The sequence below is a fragment of the Tachysurus vachellii genome, chromosome 7 (assembly GCF_030014155.1).
Source record: "Tachysurus vachellii isolate PV-2020 chromosome 7, HZAU_Pvac_v1, whole genome shotgun sequence".
Taxonomy (NCBI): domain Eukaryota; kingdom Metazoa; phylum Chordata; class Actinopteri; order Siluriformes; family Bagridae; genus Tachysurus; species Tachysurus vachellii.
The window spans coordinates 23697804-23721276 of NC_083466.1; the positions used below are offsets into that span (position 1 = coordinate 23697804).

Genomic DNA, 23473 nt, shown 5'->3' on the forward strand with positions numbered 1-23473 from the left:
AACTACCATTTATCTGCATGTGGTTCAAAAGGCGCACACGGTAATTGTCAATAGCATGTCAAATATTATAATGTTGTTCATGTGCTGTTATGTAGGATATATATGTATATATATATATATATATACGTATATGTATGAGTTGTATATAAGTGTATTGTGCATTGTAATGTCGTGATTGGGACTAATTATGAATGGATTGTAGTTTGTGGATGTTTATTATGATTGTGAGATGTGTATTTGAATGTTATATGTTTATATTTTTTTTATAGTTTTCACGGTGTCTGAAGAGAGAGTGTAAATAAATTCAAACGACATCAGTACGATGCGTGGGCATTATTTTATTGAACCAGTGCAGCTACAGATGGTGAGTCAGTTTCTTTCACAGGGTTGATAGTGGGTGTTTTGTCCCCTATGGCAGTTGTCTAGGGCTCGTGAGTCAGTAATTCGAGTAAAGGGGATGAGTGACTAAAACAGGGATCGGCAACCTTAAACACCCAAAGAGCCATTAGGACCAGTTTCCCACAGAAAAAAAACACAGGGAGCCACAAAACCCTTTTGACATCTAAAATGAAGATAACACTGCATATATCGTTTTTTTTACCTTTATGGAAAGTATAGAAAAAACTGTAGTGTGTTGCATTTATGAAATCAATGAACTGCTACCGAGTAAACGAAATTTTATTTCTGCAAGCAGTAGTTCAAAACAGTTTGAACTAAGCTTAACAATAAAGACGCTGGGTTGAAGGTTACTTTCACATAAAATGTTCAATGTCTAATTGAGTCCTCTTCGTATTCATGACATCAAAATTTTAACGCTTAAGTAAAGTTGGCCGCATATTTACAGATTGGAGTTTCCCGAGTCAATAACTCCTGAGCTAAATGCTCTTATTACACAAATAACACCTCTTTTCTATCGTAGTAATGTAGAGAGGCAGCAACAACCCAATTTTCCTCAATATCAGCTTTCCTCCGCTATGGACAAAATACACAAGTCTCTATGTGCAGACGGCTGAGAGACAGATTCCAAGGGACCGTCTGCAAAGTGCAAAAACCCGAAAAGCGAATCCAAAAAAACAGTCAATAACTTCACTGTAATGCACCGTACACTGTACTGTGAAGTTATGTTTTTTTATTATGAAAAATCATAAAAATTTCCCCCAAATAAGTGATGTAGTATAACTATCAGGACATCAGTGATGTGTGGGCTGGTGACAGTACAGTGTATTACAGTGAAGTTATTGACTGTTTTTTGTATTCCCTTTTCGGGTTTTGCACTTTGCAGACGGTCCCTTGGAATCTGTCTCTTAGGTGTTCGCACATGGAGACTTGTGTATTTTGTCCAACGCGGAGGAAAGCTGATATTGTGAAAAACAAAATATGACGTATATTTTGAGCGACAAAAAAAATTAAACACGGTTTATTTTAATGTTACAAGAGCATCATAATCTTAGAATTTCATTCATTCATTCATTCATTCATTCATTCATTCATTCATTCATTCATCTTCTACCGCTTATCCGAACTACCTCGGGTCACGGGGAGCCTGTGCCTATCTCAGGCGTCATCGGGCATCAAGGCAGGATACACCCTGGACGGAGTGCCAACCCATCGCAGGGCACACACACACACACACACTCATTCACTCACACACTACGGACAATTTTCCAGAGATGCCAATCAACCTACCATGCATGTCTTTGGACCGGGGGAGGAAACCGGAGTACCCGGAGGAAACCCCCGAGGCACGGGGAGAACATGCAAACTCCACACACACAAGGTGGAGGTGGGAATCGAACCCCCAAACCTGGAGGTGTGAGGCGAATGTGTTAACCACTAAGCCACCGTGCCCCCCCCAATCAGTTTCTACACTTCTTTAAATTCAACTTGACAGTCAGCAACTCTCAGCTAATTCCTGGTTTATAAATTTGCTCAGCAAGGCCAATGGATGGAGTTTGGGCTTCTCCCTAAAACCCTGCGACAGGAAAGTCTCTACTTCCATTTCAGAGGCATCCACTACTACAATGAAGGGTATTGCAGGTCAAAGTACATAAATATTTGAGCTGAATGCAACTTTGAACTTGGACAAGGCTTGCTCAGCTATTGGGTTCCACGCCAGGTGCTTTGGTCCGAATAAATGCTGATAATTTAGGAGTGTGCAGGTGGGTATGACTACCCAAGGAAAATATCTTTGTGATCATCAATCTAATAAAGTTCCAAATACTTGTAGAATCTGTACCATAACACATTCAATATATTCTAGAGACTAATAATGGTCCAACATATTATTAATATTGTTTACATATTTCCCCTTTTTCATTATATCTCGAAAAATCAAACCAGTACAAATAATTATGACAAACCTGACATACCAAACCTGTCCAGCAGAGGGAGGCAGAAGAGCACAAAACCAAACTCCTCCTGACTTTTTTTTTTTTTTTTTTTTTTTTTTTGGTGTGCACTTGTTCAGTCTTGGAGTTTCACCTTTTCTTTGTCAACTTTTTTGAATAACTTTTTTTTGGAGCTTTGCCTAATCCTTTTGTCACCAATGTGCAAAAATATTTTGAGACCTTGTTTTGTTAACCTCTTTTGCCCTGCGTTGTTGCTTATACCTTTTTGTTTGTATTTATTCAAAGACTTTAAATATGAATGCAAACTTACTTTATAAGTCTATAATTATCAGTCCTGAGCTTGGGTTAATATCTGCATGGATTGACTATGACTGAGTGGCGTAGCCAAGATAAGACTCTGGAACAACCAAAACCGTGACCAGGATACAGATCCAGAATTCAGATCTTGAAATCACATTTCAAGTAAGTCCAGTATTCATTAATAGCTTTCTCCTGGTTGCCACTGAGTGTCACGTAGCAGTTAACTGTCATTTTATGAGTAAAATTACAAGTGAATAAACATGAATCCTAATACAGACCACAAAACATAAAGCTAATTTTCTGGTCCAATTAGAGCAATTAGGGTTGGCTTTTGGGACATCTTGTACTATAATCTATTCAGCTGTAGACTGTACATGTGAAAGTAAATTAAACACAAAAAGACTACAAAATATCCAATATCCGTCTTGGGATTTGTTGGTACTGCAATTGCTAAATACTGAGTTCATGCAAATTAGAATGTTTTGTTTATTTGTTTTTTTTTTTCATGTTCTTACAAAAGCATCAATCAACAATACAAACATTAATTAAAAAATCCCATTTTTATTGCATTCATACAGTATTAGTAACCAATCAATCATTCTCGACATTACGATTACTGTAACTTTGTTTTTTGAGAATAAAAAGAATTAAATGTTAAAGCAGCACATGCTATTTAATCAAGCACCCTTTCCTTAAACAGAAAATCCCTCCATTTCAAATGATTTACTTTTAAAAATAAGGATCACATGTTCACGTTGGCAACGGAGATTTGAAACACCCATTATATTTTGCAGTATGTTGAGCACAAACACAATTATGCTCTAATCAGCACAACCCTTCACCACAAATAACAGCAGCAACACGCTTAAAAGTAGGGGTGGGTCGCATACTGGGCAAAAACTGGCAAAAAGTTTTACGTATTGCATTGTAGGAGAAGAGAATACTGGTCAGAATTCCAATAGAAACCAGAAGGTTGGTTCAAACTTTGTGCAATATTGGTCAATGGTCAATGAATAGACAGGACTGGTCACTTGGATTGGCCAAACCTTCTATAGGAGTTGACAGGATCTTTCAAAAGGAGTGTGCAGGATTGGTCAGAAATCCTTCACAAATGGGGAGGATTGATCAAAATTTCTACAGTAGTGGGTTTAATTGATCATAAATACTTCAGGAATTTGAAGGCTTGGGCAGAACTTCAGAAATGGTCAAACTTTCTAAAGGATTTAGCAGGATTGTTTAGAACTTTAGTGAAACTTTCTACAGTAGTGGGCAGGGATTGGTCCAATTTGGTCCAAATTACTAAAGCATTTTGGCAGAAAAACTCCTGGAATGGGCATTGGTTGATCCAAATTCCTTCAGGAGCTGGCAAGATTGGTCAAATTATTTGCAGGAGTGAGCACGCTTGGTCATTATTCCTTGGGCTTGTAGGATTGGTCAATACTCCATCAGGTGTGGGTAGGAGAAAGGTGTATAAACCAAAACAGACATTTTAGCTACAGCAGTCAGACATAACATATCATGGCACATATATACAATACAATTATATACAATTAAAAAAGACACAAACAAACAAACAAAAAGTATTTGCAGGTTATCTGCTAAAATGAACCCAGAAATGCGGGCAAAAAAACATTTGTAACTTTGGTATCTTTTTTGTTCTAAGAAATGCAAATGATTGATAGGGTTAATATCTGGGAGAGTGCCATAGTAAGTAACATTTGCAAAAAACAGGTTGGGAAGTAGAAATTCCTGTCTTGTGTTGAAAAACTGGTTCTGAATCCAAAAGAAGAAACGGAGGATGGCTTCCAGTTTGCTCCAACACAGTATTAGAGATTTTAATCTGCCTTACAGCACAATTTCGCCCGGTGCTCGTACCAACAGCGTACAATTCTTGTGCGATTTAGAGTGCGTCAGTCACCCGAACACACTAAATAAAAATCATTTTAATTCCAGTGTTTTATTCCAACAGTTGGCACTGCACCACTCAAGGAGCGCATACATAATGAAAACAGAATTGTGTAATTTGTCTACGTTTGTGTATGTGCGCGTTTGTGCGATGCATTCATTTTGAAATCAGTGGAAAGTAATGAAGATAAAGTAATATGAAGGAAATGCGCAGTCTTTTTCTATTACTGGCTTAGAAATGAAAACCAGACACGTAAACAAAGAAACTGAATCTATCTGCTACCTGAAAATAAAAATAACCTGCTGATACATGTTGTGTGTACAAACTCTCACTGTAGCATGAAATTCACACCGGTATAGCAAAACCTCCCCCAAAAGCCTAATTATTAGTAATGGACATTATTGTCATATATTCAAACACACTTAAAATACAGACAATTTTCAAATGACTCAATAATAATTGCGTTTTATAATAATCAGCCTGGGATATATGTGACATTTTATTTTGCGTAGCAGCACCAATTTATGCTAATAACAAAACATTAGAACTATAACAGAATACTAGAGTTATGCATTCTTTCTGTAGAAAAACATAATGTGACAACTGTCATGCTTTCATGTAGTCTCTCTCTTCTCCAGAAGAATTATAGACCGCATTACAGACCAACCCAGCAATCATCTGATAATTTTACTGGTTATTTTACAGGCGTAAGATGCTTGTTGCGGTGGGGAATAAAACTGCGCTCACTTACTCACTCATTTTCTACCGCTTATCCAAACTACCTCGGGTCACGGGGAGCCTGTGCCTATCTCAAGCGTCATCGGGCATCAAGGCAGGATACACCCTGGACTGGAGTGCCAACCCATCGCAGGGCGCACACACACACACTCATTCACTCACGCAATCACACACTACGGACAATTTTCCAGAGATGCCAATCAACCTACCATACATTTCTTTGGACGGGGGAGGAAACTGGAGTACCCGGAGGAAACCCCCGAGGCACGGGGAGAACATGCAAACTCCACACACACAAGGCAGAGGCGGGAATCAAATCCCCAACCCTGGAGGTGTGAGGCGACCATGTCCGAGGAAAACATCAGAGACAGTAATACCAATCAAATATGGCATATGACTTGTATTTTAATAATTAAGTTAAAATTAAAAGATTAATCAATTACTCATGGCAATCACTCGGAATTATATTAACAGATGTTCAAAAAGTCTTCACCTTTCTCTTTTAGTTTCTCTTTTAGGAATTCGGTTCTTTGTCATATTCCTCACAGCACTAATGGCTGCATGGGTTAAATGCTGAAAAAATGGAAATGTGGCATGTAGAATGAGTGAGAATGTTTGTAGTAGCATTAGGAGGTGGACATGGAGCTTGATTGGAAACTTTTCTTGACAACTGAAACCCGTTTCTCTCGCACTTCTTGTTGAGTACCATCATTTGGCACAGAAAAGAGATCTTTCTGAGATATGGAAATGGGATTTGCGAAACTTGATGCATTTCCTATAGCCAAGCTCCCTCCACTTTGCCCTTCGATCTGTATATGCTGACTCTTTCTGATGCTGGAGTGTGAGGAGCTCTGCATGACATGCGCAGGCTCTGTGTTCTCTACTCGTTGGCTCTCCACAATACAAAAGGTACCAGAAACAGTGCCCTGAGGCTCAGAGCGGCCTGAGAAACCACGCACCAGTGTGCCTCCAATTCCTGGATCCACCAGAACTCTGGTGTTTGCTTGCTGCAGATGAAGGCCTGGAAGGGTGTTCTGGGCTGCGATTGCCATGTTGGTAGCCCCTTTTTCTACCAGCACCACGTTCTGTTCCTGAACACCCAGGATTTGACCAGAAGCTAGAAAAAGAGCAGGCTGACGCTGTTGCTCCACTACGTACATGGGTGTAGAGGAAAGGTAGACAGGTGGCTGCTGGATGAACAGAGTTTGGCCCACAGTTGCTGCTGATGTAGCGACTCCACTGCTAACATTCTCTGCATAATTTGTAGTGGTGATTTGGTTGGTGGAGGAGGAGCTGGATGCAGAGACAGAGGTAGCTTCATTGTGAACAACATCAACAGCACCTTTCACATTGACGCCCACTTGTGAACCGGAGGAGATGTTTATGTCAGGCGTGGGAGAGGAGCTGACCTCGAGTTCCATATCCGAGCCACGGCATATCTTACCGAGCCTTCTAAACTTAGGCCCGAGGTCATTGAGGAAATCCAGATTGTTTTCTTCGTGTAAATAGGTGCTGAGATCATCAAAGGAGCTCATGACTGAGACGCAGTCTTCATGACCAGACACCAGAAATTGGTCCATATTAGCTTCCTGGTACATACTTTCCCACGTTTTCTGCAACAACACATAGGACATCAGAAATCAACTGTTACTTTGAAACACATTTCTAAAAAAAAAAATACTATTCCACCTTAATCATTTCACATAAAATTTTAATATAATATTATTTATGTGCAGTCGTGAGGGCCAAGCCTACTTTTTAATATGAATGCATGTCCAGAGCCAGTCACAATCGTGCTAGTGAATTGTAGTGAGAAGAACTGATGACAAACTTATGACATGCCGACATACTTATGGTTCTGTTCTCCATGAGAAATTTACTAACCTTTGCATAGTACTCCCTTAAGAAGTCCTCGGATAGAGCCATGGAATCCAGGGTGCTCACTGTAAAAAATTCAGACTGTCCATTGTTTCCAGTTGCATTGTGAGCATGTTTAAGACACCACTTTATATATTCCTCTTCAGATTCCCATCCATATTTCTTCCAGTGTTCACGTGCTCCCCAACCAGCTCCACAACCAGCTCCCGATCCAGCTACCCATTTGCCGCTGCTGCCACCTCCTCCAGGCATCTGAGGCAACAGTGCTAGTTCCTGATGATATGGAGATAGAAGACTGCATTTTAGCATGTCATCTTGGTAGGATTTCAACAATTCTCCAATACAAGGAAACAAAATTCATTAAGAATGCTAACGTATATTTGCTAATTTGCTTATACTTAAATGTTTGATATGCTTTCACAAATGTGTATATTTTTAAAAATCACCTAAAAACACCTAATCCTCACTCTCTAGCTGAGCTGAAATAAGAGGTGCTGTTTGTGGTCATTTATCCGTAGATGTAAATATGTGTGCCTTGGGATTGACTAGCATCTTAATTGAATGTATTTTCTGCCTCACACACTGAGTTTCTAGAACAGGCTCTGGATTTCCAGCAACCCTGACCAGGATAAAGCAATTGAGGAATTGATGAATGAATTTATATTTTAAAACTCGTGTCTATCAGTAGCCTGAAGAGAAACTCCTCCTACTTGGACAGGATATGCATACTTCTTAGTTTTTTATTTGTTGGCAAGCCACAACTAACTGTGCTGTTTGGTGGAGAAGTGCTATTAAACAGATGCTCCACTTGAGATCCTGACATTTATGTGTGAGGAATGACACACACACTACCTTATCCTCTCCTTGGCCTTCTGTGTGGTAGGTGATGAGTTGCTGTTTTTGCTCGAATGGGAAAGCCTGGAACCTACCAGCAGCTGCAGCTCCTCCACACTCACATATCAGCAAAAGCAGCGGGATCACTGCAAAACCGTTTAAAAATGTCACCATTATGTTATGTTCTGATTACTAATACAGCAAAGTTTTACAATCTATAAAACCAATCAATGCATAATAAATGTATCATCATTACACTCTACGTTTTAATTTAATTCACTATAACTAGGTCGAATTTTGAAATCTTAAATAGCTCAGAGAATTTCTTAATATTGATATTAAAAAAGCCTGATTAGCAGAACGTTACATATAAGCCCAATTTAATTTCCTTTAAACCTTTAACTACAGAAATGTTATGCTGAGCCGGTTAGCTAACATTTACATTTACGGCATTTAGCAGACGCCCTTATCCAGAGCGACTTACATTTTTATCTCATTTTTATACAACTGAGCAATTGAGGGATAAGGGCCTTGCTCAGGGGCCCAGCAGTGGCAGCTTGGTGGACGTAGGAATCGAACTCACAACCTTCCGATTGGTAGCCCAACACTTTAACCACTAGGCTACCACATCCCACAGCTAACCTGGCTAATGTTAGCAATTAGCATGGGAACATTTTGACTATTGTTAAATAAATCACCAGGGCTCTCAAGTTTTGAAGACAGGCAAGAGTGACACCTCCAATATCTCAGACCACCGATAATACCGTCTTGGCATCAGCATTAGAATGTGGAAGCACTAAAACCAAGGCTGCTTGTTATGAGCAGGTGTTGTCAGTGAACCGGGGCCCCCTGGCACCATTTCAGGGCCCCCAGTTTGAGAACCACTGGCCTAGACTACTTGTTCTGAGCAGGTGTTGTCAGTGAACAGGCAGTAAAACTGTTGGCTAAGTTACAGACACTCATGAAAAACTGAAGCTGATTATTTGGGAAACGTCTCTAACAGCAGTCAAAATGTCATTGTTTGTGTCAAACAAGTTGTGACTTTGTTGTAACATTACAACAGGAGATCATGGCTTACACTGTGCTCAAAGTGATGCTCGCAGCTCCAGTGGTTTTCTCTGTGGGTGAACGAGGACGATGCTGAACAATTCCAGGATTTGTTTTTTTTTTTATTGGTTGTTGCGTTAAATCTTACCCAGATACAATAGTGCTATTTTCTGATTGGCTATTGTGTAGCTTCTTTTTTGGATTGGCTGATAAGTTTCAGGCTCGACTAAGAACTCCAGGGGAGACGCGCTTGATTCCTGCCCGGTTCCATAGAGACAGCGGTGCGGACTGATACGTTTTGGGTGCTGCAGCATGTTAAATATACAATGAATAGGGAAAAAGTTTTTCTGCGTGAGAAATACAATGTGTGGCGGGAGAGAGGGAGAAAAGACCCAAAATGAGTGAGTGTCACTCTCAATGTGTGATACTTGAGAGCCCTGCTTTGTTTACATCTGACCCCCATTTTCTTCTTTCCTGTTTCCATGGTTTGTTATGTATTTGACTATCTTTCAACCATGATTATGTTAAAACGTCTGGTTGCCTGCCTGTGCTTTGACCCCGGATATCGATTCACCTTTTGAATACTGGATTTTGCTGAATAAAGGATACTCAGAGTTTCACTGCATGTTACTCAGACTCAGTACTTTAACAGAAAAATGCAGACCATTGGAGAATATGTAAAGAGCTGAGGTGATGGCACTTACCCAAGAGAAGCAGGATTCCTAGCAGTAGAGCCAGAATAGCGCCTGGTCCCAGTACAGTGCCTCTGCCGGTCAGTCTCGCAGGACTGCACACTTGTGCCTCGGTACATTTGCACACAGATACCTGAAGCTTTTGAACCTCACAGGACTTTCCCTGCTGGTCTTTAACCTCCAGCTCCACTGTGTATAGTCCCGGCCATAGGCTTACCTCCTGGCTGCGTAAAATGCTTGTTGTTGCTGGAAAAGGAATTGATTTAGTCATGAGACACACAGGAGAAAGTATGAGGTATTAACGTGATCATTCACATTATATATGTACTAGAGAATTAATGTTAAATCACACTAAATGAGTTTTAAACTTAACCATTAAGATGCTCGATGCTCCATTTCTTTTTTGTGTCCTTGGTAACAACTGTGAAGTCGAAAGGTTCTGCGTTGGGGAAATTATCCCCATCCGTGGCTGTGACGTATACTGCACTGCTGCCGTAACAAAGCGTTTCGATTGAGCTGGTCAGAATGGGACAGTGGTCGTTGTAATCCTCCACCTGAATAGCAAGGGTTCCTGTCGCAGTTTTCGGTGTAAAAGCTATGGAAAAGTTTGGGACGTTATAATATTTAGTTCATTCTATTAACGCAGACCATACACCTATACATGACTTTATAATGTAACTTGCAGGACTAATGCTATAAGGACTGAAGTTATAATGCTGCTTTTGTACAGGAGAAAAAAATCCTGTCATGTTGTTGTGAATAAAGCCATTTTTGGGTCGTAACAGTAATACAGAGGCCATGTCATTAAATATTCCCCGATTACACAAATCAAACATAGCCTCAGTCATTTATTTTACTAGAGTGAATGTTACATATGATCTAAAAGACTCTGGATATTTCTGGATAACTTACAATCGGTGATTGCTAAGATTTTGATGTAGTATGTTCCATTTCTCAGGTGCTTTGACTCCCGGTCTGGATATTTGTTGAGTTTGATCTCAGATGTTTTCTCATTAATGCTCACCCAGTTGTCGACATCTTCTCCTTTAACATACCTACAACAATAAAAATATGATAGAAATGTAATGATTTGAGATGGTGTAATGATTTGAGATGGTGTTTCAAATCTTAGGCCAAAAGATCCAGTATTTTTTTCACACAAGCCCAAGTTAATCATAGTAAGAGAAATAAAACTTGAGATAAAACAAATCCAAACCCTGATGGAATATCTTATTTATATAATGACAAACTTTCAAGTATTTTTGTGTGTGTGTGTTTTTTTTTTAAATAATTTACAATCACTTCATTCAAAATATCACAACTACTGTATCTCCAAGTTATTTTAATAAATGGTACAAAATGTTGATACAAACTTTTCTAATTCTCTTCTCTCCCCTGTTAAAATATGAATAAATTATATTCTTCTCCTTAGCCAATGTTGTGTAAGTGTAGGATTTTTATTATACTATTAATATTATAATAATCCTATCTCAGTCATCATCGGGCATCAAGGCAGGATACACCCTGGACGGAGTGCCAACCCATTGCAGGGCACACACACACACACACTCATTCACACACTAGGGACAATTTTCCAGAGATGCCAATCAACCTACCATGCATGTCTTTGGACCGGGGGAGGAACCCGGAGTACCCGGAGGAAACCACCGAGGCACGGGGAGAACATGCAAACTCCACACACACAAGGCGGAGGCGGGAATCGAACCCCCAACCCTGGAGGTGTGAGGCAAACGTGCTAACCACTAAGCCACCGTGCCCGAGTTGAATGAATATTGGGTTGAATGAATACATTCTAAATGATATTGTGTACATGCTGTAATGTCTAAAGAGATATTCCAGCACAGTAGAACATCTACTGATATGTAACAAAGAGAATTTTTAGACATTCTTGAGAAAGAGAAAGACTAAACCCAGAGGAATGAGTTGAAGTTTTATGTCTGGAAATTTAGTTGCTAGTTCTCACCTGACGTTAGTGGCGATTAACATTGTATCGCTATCCGTGGCTTTGTAGGTAGTGATGACCTTGGTCAGGTCAATGGTTTTGCTGTTTTCAGAGACGTAAATGACTTTGACAACAGGTTGGAAATGAGGAGCTTCGGGCACGTTCAATACGTTGATCTTAATGGGGTATATTTGAGGACTGCCAACCACCACTGACTTGTGATATGCTGCCTTGTTGTTGACCACCACTTTCAGATGGACCTCTTTCAATTCTTCATAGTTCAGCTCCTTTAAAAGATTGAACAATTATAAAGAGGTCAGAGAATAGAAACAATACATTTTGTGAAAAAAAAACTACATTCAGTTTCAGCCATGAACAATTGTTTCATCCCCCACTACACTATATTCACTTTATAATCAGTGTGTGCATGAGTGGTGAAGTAAATCACCAAAATTCAAGTTGATTCAATCAATATCAATGTCAAAAATCTGTACAGACCATGTCACAAAGCAGCTTTACAAAAATGTCTCCATCCATTAATTTTCTATCTTGCTCATCCTACAAAGGGTCACAGAAAACCTGGAGAATATTGCAGGGGACTCAATGTGGTGGACAGCAAGGATGGGGTACCAAGGTAGGGTGCCAAGGTACTCATATTACCAACAATTTACAGGCAGCAAGCAATGTCTTTTGTCTGGGGTAGAAAACTTGGAAGCACCGGATAACATGCAAATACTATACAAAGGGTGGAGGTGGGATTCAAACCCCAACCCTGGTTGTGGGAGTCAAAGTTTGCTAACCATTGAGCCATTGTGCCGGCTTTATAAACTCAAAGGAATTCAAAGGCAACGGAGTTGATGAAAATCTCCCAGAAAAGACACGAGAAAAAGGAACCAGATTCAAAATGGAATCCACATTTTGGAATCTGCTGGTTCACTCAGGATAATGTTTAGAAGAGTAAAGACAAACCATTATGATTACATATCTTGTCATGACACGCAGAGATTTGACAGCTTACCTTCTTGACCATCAGGATTCCCTCGTTAGTTTTGCGGTCTGTTGTGATGTTGAAATAACCGGCCTCATTTCCTGAGACGATGGTGTACACGGCTTCCCAGTTTTCTGTATAGACTTTGTCCAAGTCTATGGCCTTAATCCGGATCACTTCCACATGTCTGATGTTCTCCTCCACACTACCCACGTACTACTCACACAACCGGTCAGAAGAAGCGTTCGGATATGAGAAGAATGTACATTAGCTATTCATAATGACAAATAAAGCTGTGGAAAAAAAAAACACTCACATCTCTCTCCTCTAATATGGGGATGTTGTCATTGACATCAGAAATGTTTATGATCACAGTCCCTGTTCCTGTCAATGGTCTGTTCATTCTGTCTGACACGCCTCCGTTCATGTCTGTACCTGTGATAATCAGTCGGTAGGTTTCATGTGTCTGTGACAAAAAGAGAAATATTTGTGATAAACTTATCCCATAAATATTAACAATTATGAAAATAAATATTCTCTTGCACTAAAGTAGCACTTGTTCCTAACAAGTAAGGGTTAGGAACCTTAACCTTAATCCTAACCATAATCCTAATCTAATCTAACCTAATCTAATCTAAATTGTTCCGAAATTTACCATTCTCTAATGACTGTTGAATATATTTCCAGTTGTTTACAGTGGTGTGACATTACCGACTATTTCACATTGGGTATTTTTTTTCGGTGCCTGGTGACGACACAACAAATCACACATTCTGCTAAAACACAAGAATATTTTATCAAGAATATTTGTTTCATGCCTAGATGACAGTAGACTTTTGAGAATACAGATTTCTAGAAATCTACAACCAGGCTGGACATCTAAACAGCTCCAGCCTTGTCAAGAAAGCTCAACAGCGCCTGTTCTTCTTGAGGACAAAACCTATATATCATACAGACAAGGTATTGAATTTCTTTGGAATCATTTTATTTCAGATAAAGGTAAGATGTCCCTCATATTTATAGTATGAGACATAGCTAATAAACCACAGAGACATTTTTTTCCTAATTTCTAACAAGAGTGCCAATAGTTCTGGAGCTGAGTGTGTAAGCAAGCCTTTGGAAAGCTGAGTGTACGACTTATGATGGCGGTCATAATGACGATAAGTGATCGACGCTCTCACCTCTCGGTCCAGGGTGTTTATTCTGACTTTGATTTCGCCAGTTGTTCTGTCGATTGTGAACATCTTTTCTCCAGCCGGCTCCTGCTGTATAACGTTGTAGGCAATTTGTGTATGTAGGGTGTCTTTCTCGTCAATATCAGTCGCTGTGATCGAGATTACGTAGGTGCCTGAGAGAAAGAGTATTAATGAATAAACTGAAGTATTTGGCTATGAGCATTAATGACACTGCTGAATGCTAGAACATTTCCAGGAGGAGTCTCCAGGTTAAAGCACTTCGTGACCATCAGTGTGTTTGTAGCTGCTATAACACAAATGATAACATTAACCAAGTACGTTTTAAAAAGATATAGCATGATTTCTTAAATTGTAAAATTTTATTGTCATAATTGTAATAAATTGCTCTAGTATAAATTATTTTTATTCATTTATTTATTTGTTTATTTATTTAATTAAATGTGTTTGTATATCGCTTTTAACAATGGACATTGTCTCAAAGCATATTTACAGAACATAAGAAATATAGTACAGAAAGTTTAATATTATACAAAAGTTGAAGATTAATATTAGACTTCTATTTAAACGTGTTTGTATTTATCCCTAATGAACAAGTCTGAGGTGACTGAGGTGACTGTGGTGAGGAAAAACTCCTTTAGATGGAAGAGGAAGAAACCTTGAGAGGAACCAGCATCAAAAGTGAACCTCATCCTCATTTGGGTGACACTGAAGGGTGTGATTATAAACTGTTATAAACACCAGTGTGTTATTATGAATAATGTCCTTTCTGCAGTCAGATACAGTCTGATAATTGTGTATTGATGAGAAGGACATTGTCCTCAAAGACCACATAGAGTTATTTATTTATTTATTTATTTATTCATTCATTCATGCCCCACCCTGTGTTATTATTATTATTGACCAAATGTACATGTTGAAAAGAAAAAAAAATCCACGTACCTACATCACTGAGCTCATCGATAGAACCAGTCACCTCAAACTTAAACACAGGAGGGTTGTCATTCTGGTCTAGAACTATGATCTTCAAATTGAGGTCCTTTTCAGCGAGTACTCCATTAGTTAGCGATGCTCTCCCTTTGAGCTAAACAAAAACACACACAGTATATATGATGCTATATGAATGCTCTGTGTAAGTGCTTAACCTTTGCAAGAAAAAACAAGTTAATACCATGTAAAGGCCACATTTCCACCATCTATTGTAGCGAGCATTATACTGTATATACATTTACAGAATTTGGCACACACTGTTAGATAGAGCAGCTCACATTTATCTCTTCTATACTGTACATCTGAGCATCTGAGAGGTAGGGGCCTTGCTCAAGGGCCCAGCAACGGCATCTTGGTTGCCTTTGGATCTGTACTCACAACCTCCTGATCAGTTGTCCAACATCTTAATCACTGAGCTACTGTTTCCTGGAAGTGGAAATAGTTTTGAACAAATTCTAATATTGTATAATGCAACATGTTCAAGATTCAGTCAATCAGGTGATTTCTAAGAATACCTGCGTGATTGAAATCACAAAAATTAGGGCGAGGAAACAAAAGGTGTGTACACTATTTATTCCATAGTGACCAAAGTTTTTGACTGATTTGACTCACTAAATTGATTCTTATCAATTTATTCATTCATTCATTCATCTTCTACCGCTTATCCGAACTTCTCGGGTCACGGGGAGCCTGTGCCTATCTCAGGTGTCATCGGGCATCAATGCAGGATACACCCTGGATGGAGTGCCAACCCATCGCATGGCACACACACACTCTCATTCACTCACGCAATCACACACTACGGACAATTTTCCAGAGATGCCAATCAAGCTACCATGCATGTCTTTGGACCGGGGGAGGAAACCGGAGTACCCGGAGGAAACCCCCGAGGCACGGGGAGAACATGCAAACTCCACACACACACAAGGCGGAGGCGGGAATCGAACCCCCAACCCTGGAGGTGTGAGGCGAACGTGCTAACCACTAAGCCACCGTGACCCCCGATTCTTATCAATTATATGCTTTAATCAACTGAATTTCTGATTCAACTACAATCGCACACACACACACAAAACTAGTATTAACTGCTAAGAAACTCTCATCCTTCCGCAGTTAGACATAAAAGAGCTTGAAATAGTTTCTCTAGTGGTGATGGAGTAGAATGACGTGAGTGAAATCCGCATGTATGTGATGCCACTTCCAAGGAATCTATCATGTCTTTAATGATGAAGAGCTCAGGGAAAGTCTGAAATATTTTGTCAGCAACCACACTGCACACACTAACAGCAGAATGCTGAGCAATTATCATGTTAATGCCCTTTATGAGGAAAGAGTTTTATTTAAACACCAACAGACCAACAGTTCTGCCCCTCAGGAATGAATAACACTATTTCTTTAGATTTATTTACTGTGGTTACATCAACAACCATCCATTTTTTCAGATTTTCAGCTTCTTACTGCTAGTTGACTTTGACCACATTTGATATGACCAAAGTTAAAATTTCGCCATAACTTTCGCCAAAAATTATAGCTTAGGTATTTTGTTCAGTGAGTTTATAATAAAGTTATATAAATTACAGTATAATAATCCTAAAAATCTCAAAACTAAATAGTGACAGAACTTTTACTAAATAGTGACAGAACATGTGACACAGTGGATGAACTCACTTCATAAAAAGCCGTTGTTTCTCTGTCCAAGATGCCATGGATCTTGACGTAGCCGTCCTTTTTGCCTACGCTGAATAATCCCTCGTCCACTGCAGGTCCTAATAGAGAATATACAATATTCTCCCTGGTCTCTTCATCTGATCGGATCTGAAATCAAACATATACAGTTTCTTTATATATATATGTAACGTGTTACGTCATTCAAGTTATTTTCGTTTATAATTGAATTCTGTAATTCTGATTGGTCAGAAAGTACGGATTCGTTTTCTGTAGCAAGCAACAAATGTACAGGCTGCACAAGAAGTCACAACGGGAAACTTTTTAATTAACATGTTTTTGAAAATTTGCATTTGGCATACATCCTTAGAAAGAGCAAATTACATTTTATCTCATTTTATACAACTGAGCAATTGAGGGTTAGGGGCCTTCCTCAGGGGCCCAGCAGTGGCAGCTTAGTGAACCTGGGAGTCAAGCTCACAACCTTCTGATTAGCAGTCCAACACCTTAACCACTAGGTTTCCACATCCCATGTTTCCTTCATTAAACATTTCCTTTATATGGAAAGAGTCTTTCAGCCTTGGGGGAAAAACAGAGGAGGTTGAACCTTGTGGTGTCTCTGAAACATGATTAGCTGCTTTTTTTTTTTATCTAATTAAGTTCATATGAGGACATAAAGGGCAATGATGGAGTGATCACCACTGTCTGGTTTGGGAACTGCACCGTTTTGGATCACGAGACCCTGCAGCAGATAGTGAAGACAGCTGTGAAGATCATCGGGGTCACTTTTCCTTCCACATGCTGCATTCACAAAGCTAACACACACCACACACACCCCTCACACACATTCTTCACCCTACCAAAGCACTCGGGACTTCACAACCAGACTGTGTAGTAGTTTCTTCGCTTAAGCCATAGAGCCATGTTTAAATAGAACCCTCTTGTTCAGATTCCTATATTTTTGCACAACGTACTGTATCATATACAGTATGTACACTAGGTGGAGCTATTTTGTGTTTTTTTTTCTCCTGTAGTGTTTGCATTTGCACTCGGTTGCACGGATGCACTTTATGTGGCAAGTCCTTGGCACTGTGTTGTTCTATGTAGCACCAAGGTGGACCTGCAGGAACGCTGTTACATTTCACTATGTACTGCGGCAGCTAGACATGGTTGAGATGACAATAAAAGCTTGTTGACTTGACATGACTTGACTTGACTTGATTGCTTAGAGACAGGGATAGATGTTAGAAATCAAGCAAGACCTTAAGCAAGAATCTTATCTTTTAACTCAACTCTTAATCAGAATCGGCTTTATAGACATGCACACACACACACACACACACAGACAGACACACACGCATGCCCTCACACACAGAGAGACACACACACACACAGAGACACACACACACACAGAGACACACAAACACAAAGACACACACATGCAGAGAGACACACACACACACACAGACAAAGACACACACACCGACAAACACATACACACAGACAGACAGAGAGAGAGAGACACACACACACAAAAACACACACACAAAGACATACACAGACACACACAAACACACAGACACACTCACACACACAAAAACACACACAAGGAATTTGTTGTGATTACCTAACAGTGTTTACAGAGGATAAAACCTAGACTCAAAAGAGAAAGATAAAAAAATTATAATTAATGTACAAAGGTGCTTGCTTTATTTATTTATTTATTTTTACCTGCTAGTAAGTAGTGCCTACTAGTATATAGTGCACTACTAGTATATAGTACGTACTAGTATATAGTGCACTACTATATTACAATCGTGTATACTGTACATTTTTTAGAACCATAGAGATATTACACTGTAGAATATTAAGATATTTTGTTTTTAAGGCGGCAGGTGAACTTTTGTTTCTAAACGTAACACTCTTGAAACGCTTAAAGTGCTTACAGTAGTAATTTTCTTGTGTTCTTTTGTTTCTTTATTTGTTTCTTTCTTTAACCAGAATATATCTAAACTTTTCGCTCTTGTTCATCACTTTATTCCTCGTGTAAATGCACAAAAAGTCTCCAACTAAACAGTTTCATTTGATTGAACACTTTATCCTTAACTTAACAAAAACTGTGTTTAAAACAGAAACTAAACGCTGCTCTTTGACCCGGATAAAAGAATAGATGTAAAGCTACATACAAAGGTAAAGGATTATTCCTTCATTTTGGAGTGTTATCGTGTAAAACCATCATAAAGCCTCCTTTAAAGTAGTTTACTGAACACTTTACACTCCAAAAAACAAAGAGGCTGGTGAAGTGATAACACGAACCAACTTGTTTCCCACATCATTAAATGTAACCGTACATGAATTAAAGGTAATCTTTTAATTAATGGAAAATTTGTGGTATAAAAATGTAAGAAATATCAAAAAATAAAAATAAAAAATAAGAATAATGATAAAATAAAATAAAAATAAGAATAATCAGGTTATTACGGGAGTCATACTGAACACTACCACCGTTAAAAATGATTAAAATTAATAATAAATCAATAAATCCATTGAAGAAACAAATTAAAAAAAGTACTGAACTAAAGTTGATTATGTTTCTCCTAAAACATCAAAACGCTGTGTATCAGTTTGGACGTGTTTTAAGTTTGCTAATTAATTTAATATAAATTTAAGGTTCCTCTTTTCCTCTGCCAACATAAGCAATTTATTATTTTTAAAGCATTAAATACACAGTCAGCAAAACAAGTTTATGGGCAACTCTGATAGCACTACAAGACTCCACTTGAATTTGTGGCTTTGTTGTTAAGCTGCTATACTAACATCATTGTTTCTGATATGCAGTAATGAGGACTGATCGGCACTCAGCACTCAGATCTGCACCAGGGATTGTGGATCACCTCGACCATGTTTTTGATCTACCGTCAATCCAGAAAGTTTATTAATCCTGAAAAGCTTTATGGGGATCCGAACGTTTCCGGACAGCTTCAGAGTCGAAACGATGTTAGCTAAGATACCTTGTACCTATGTAGTGCATCCTGGTCTTAAAGGTTTTTGCTCGTTGGTTATCCTGTGATGTGGAAGTGTTAAATCCACCTACGAGCTTCTCATAGTTCAGTCACGAGCTGATATCAGCCACCTGGGATCTGACGAGGAACGGCTGTGTTTTGTTTGCAGGCTTAGTCATTTATTAATTGTTTTTGCAGGCAAAGCAAAAAAAAAAAAAAAAAAACACTAAATACTAAGAAATACTATTTTTTCTTTATACTTTCTTAAAAGACCATGTACACACTCCATAAAAGGTAAAGCTAACACAGAGATGAGTGGGCATTCACTAAATTCCAGGGGGTAAAGTGGGCATGTTTCTGGAGGTCTTGGAAAACGCCCTCTTTCAAAAAAAAAAAAAGAAAGAGCATATCTACAATGGATAATGAAGGACAAAACAGTCATACAGGTAGATTTTATATTTTATATCTATTATGCTTTATTATCTTACAGTTAAGCTATTTACAAAAAACCCATGGTTAGGTTTAGGGTTAGATTATCAAATAGGCCACGCCTACCCGATGACGCAATATCTGTTACGCTGTTCTGAAATCCCTAGAAATAAGTGCATCCCGAGATGAGTGGTGACTAACAATGACCTAGTGGTGAATTAACACCTAAACACCTAAATGCAGTGTGCACTAAATCTTCTGTAATCTTGTCACAAATCACACACTAAAACCTTAATCCTGTTACAGGGAAGAATGTTTTGGACTCACCACCAATTATATCCTTAGAAGCTGATTAATTGACTTAAGTCTGAGATTTTCTGAGAATCATCTAGTATCATGATATCGATCTATATTTTTAATTGTTTTTGTAATTTTTGTAATGATTCTTCATTTGGTATAAATCATTTGCATGTCAAACTTGCTATCGGTGTCAAAGTTGGAAAAAACAATATCACGATGGACCTCAGTTCAACCTCCGCCGTGTCCGTGTACTCGGATAAATACAAAGAAGCTGTAAATAAACCAGAAGACTCCTGTTTGTTTTACCGGTTCTAGTCGGATCCGTGTTCAGCATGAATAGTAACAGTTCAAGGAAGTAACAAGATGATTACAGTGTACACAAACACATGTTGTAGGCCTTGTTGTGAAATTACAGTGCAACTTTCAGTTTTACACAACAACTTTCTCTGACATCTTTGGGTATGATGTAATGTTTGGTAACAAATTAGAAACATGGATTTAATCCTGCTTAAATCTAATCAAATCACATCACTGCCAGCTCACTTTATTATGCTTTTACCAGCCTCTAAAGGCTACAATTTTAGAGTCTGCGAGCACAAAAGGAGGAACCGCAGGATGTTCATCCGGACGTAAACCATTACCCTTTGTAAGAATTCATACATCAGGGTCAAAGACACACAAGGTATTTATAATAACATTTTTATGTTATTAAGTTACTCTGTACTTTTATTAGTGTAATGATGTAATAACTGTCCGTATTGGTAAAGACCTTGACTGTAAAATATACTCACTTTTGCAATAAATTTTTCACCGGTATAATCCACATTCTCATACAGCTGCTTCGGAGGGATGATCCATTCTCTTTTCTGTCTCTGAAGCGTCCGTAGTTCTCCCTTATCAGCTTCAACCCAGATTACCTGTTCATGCACAAACACAATCACAATTTCACAATCATATACATTAACAGAAACCATACTTATGAAGTTAAAGAAACAGTTCAATGGCACGGTTGTCAAGAATCTCAGGCTTCTGGCATTTCTTTTAAATTGAATTATTCACAGTTACAATGACATGAAAAACCACTAATTAATCACTTAATTATTCACTTATTATGGTTATGTGTAATTGACTATTCGCTGTAACTGAACGAGTTCAACTACAAACTTGGGCAACTTGAATCTAAATGCAAAATAAATATGTCATTAAGGAGATTTCAGCATAAATGGTTTGTGTAGTGCAAAGTTCAAGAATAAAGTGCTGTGAATTGTTTTATATTAATATTCTTAGCTTTATTAGTAGGTTATGGAATCTGATCATGTTGTTGAAATAAGATGAATATTGTTTAAAAAGGATATAAAATGCGGAACAGCACGTAGAGGCAAAAAACAAAAAAACAAAAACGCATTTCTTAAATATTTTCCTTGAGCATACTGATAACAGATAAGCTTATACATTTATTTCATGAACAGGGTCGCAAGATATTGTTTTACTTAAGACAATAACCAATCGAAGTGCTTAAAAGGAGAGCAAATGGCCATGCACAGCTGTGGAGAATCTACTTAACAAACAAACAAACAAACAAACAAGTAGAAATAAAGAAAACACAAACAAAAAATGTAAACAAACAAACATAAGCAACAATCGAGACAATAAACAATCAAAGTGCTTAAAGGAGTGCAAATGACATGGAGAATCTACTAAACAAACAAACAAGCAGAAATAAAGAAAAAGCAAACAAAAAATGGTAAACAAACAAAAATAAGCAATCAAGCAAACATACCGCTCCAAAAGTAAATAATCAAACATAAATAAAACAAAACAAAAAAGGCAAACAAACAAACATATACCACACAAAAAGTAAACAAACTAGCAAAAATCAACAGTGCAAAATAAAGGAAAATAAAATAGAATAAAAAAAATTCAAAAATTAAAAAAATAAGCAAAAAGAGAATTAATTGTATGCTGCCATGGTTACTGGGGAATTCCAGCCAATAAGATGTCTCTAAGAAAACTCCCTAAGAGTTTTACAAGACCGCAACATTACAACACTGATAACGGACATGAGAGAGAGAGAGAGAGAGAGAGAGAGAGAGAGAGAGAGAGAGAGAGAGAGAAAACTAATAATCAGACATTATTTTGCTCCAGCGCCAAATAAACCCCGACAGTTTTAGCCAAAGAAAATGAGGAAAAAAAAACTTTTTCCTGTTTTTTTCTTGCATTAAAATGCGCGTTAGTCCCCAGAGACAAGTGAAATACTTACAGTAGAACAAAACGTGGTTATTAAAACGCAGAAGGGTAAAAACGTCGCCATTTAAGTCCACAACAGTAGTAGGGAGTGTGAGTGTGTTGGTGTGAGTGCGTTAGTGCGAGTGCGTTAGTGCGAGTGCTGCAGCTGGAGAGCTCTGTGCTGTGCGTCCTGTGCGCAGGCGGCGCCTGAGTGCGGCTTCATCACGCCATTGGACACCACAAAGAGGGAGTCACACTACTATAGATAGCTGTCAACTTCTCAGAAATCCTTTGCAGCACAAACCTACACATAAAGCGCATTTCATAACCATACTCACTTATGTCTTGTGAAAAAATAACAAAAAACAAACAAAACATTTTCATTCATTTGTTCAAGCTTTCATTCAGTAAGTGCATCATGGTGGCTAATAGGCACAGTAATACACACTGTATGGGGCACCACTCATCCACCACACACACTTTGAATCTGATTTTAAACATTTATGACAGATGAAGTTTTTAGGAAGGAAAATAGAGATTCTGCAGGAAACCTGCACAGGCAGTAGTAACCCAAGCTCAAGGTCTGAAGTTGCAAGGTGGAAAAGGTCACCGAAGTAGGGGAAGAATTTATTGAAATAATTTTCTTCGCATACCAGAGTAAGGTGGAGATGGAGCACCCTTAAACCAGAGTAGGTCAAAGACCTTACTCAAGGGCCCACCGGTAGCACCTTGGCAGTACTGGGGCTTGAATCCGTGAGCTTCTAGTTAATAACCCAAAGCCTTGAATTTTGAGACACTTCTAGTCTCATAAGAAAATCTTGTCTTCACATATCCCAGCTTGTTAGGAAGTTTGGGGTCAGGGTGCAGGGTGATGCAGTGCCATGGCCACTCGGGCTTGAAGCCCTGCCCCGGTCTGATGGTATTGATTAATTTCCTGTAATAATAGCAAAGAGACAGTAGTTTCAGTTAGACTG

General features: G+C 38.6%; 1 protein-coding gene across 1 annotated transcript; it reads right to left on the bottom strand.

The window, feature by feature from the left end:
• Positions 1-3189: 3189 nt before the first annotated feature.
• dsg2l (desmoglein 2 like) lies at positions 3190-22678 on the bottom strand. The gene is made up of 14 exons (XM_060875059.1): positions 22534-22678; positions 21065-21190; positions 16546-16692; positions 14830-14971; positions 13876-14042; positions 13011-13160; positions 12725-12910; positions 11728-11993; positions 10656-10798; positions 10117-10338; positions 9756-9989; positions 8023-8150; positions 7177-7443; positions 3190-6905 (listed from the first exon to the last, which is right to left on the bottom strand). The coding sequence occupies exons 1-14, from the start codon at positions 22582-22584 to the stop codon at positions 5919-5921; spliced, it is 3216 nt and encodes a 1071-aa protein (XP_060731042.1). The 5' UTR covers positions 22585-22678; the 3' UTR covers positions 3190-5918.
• Between the last annotated feature and the right edge of the window lie 795 nt (positions 22679-23473).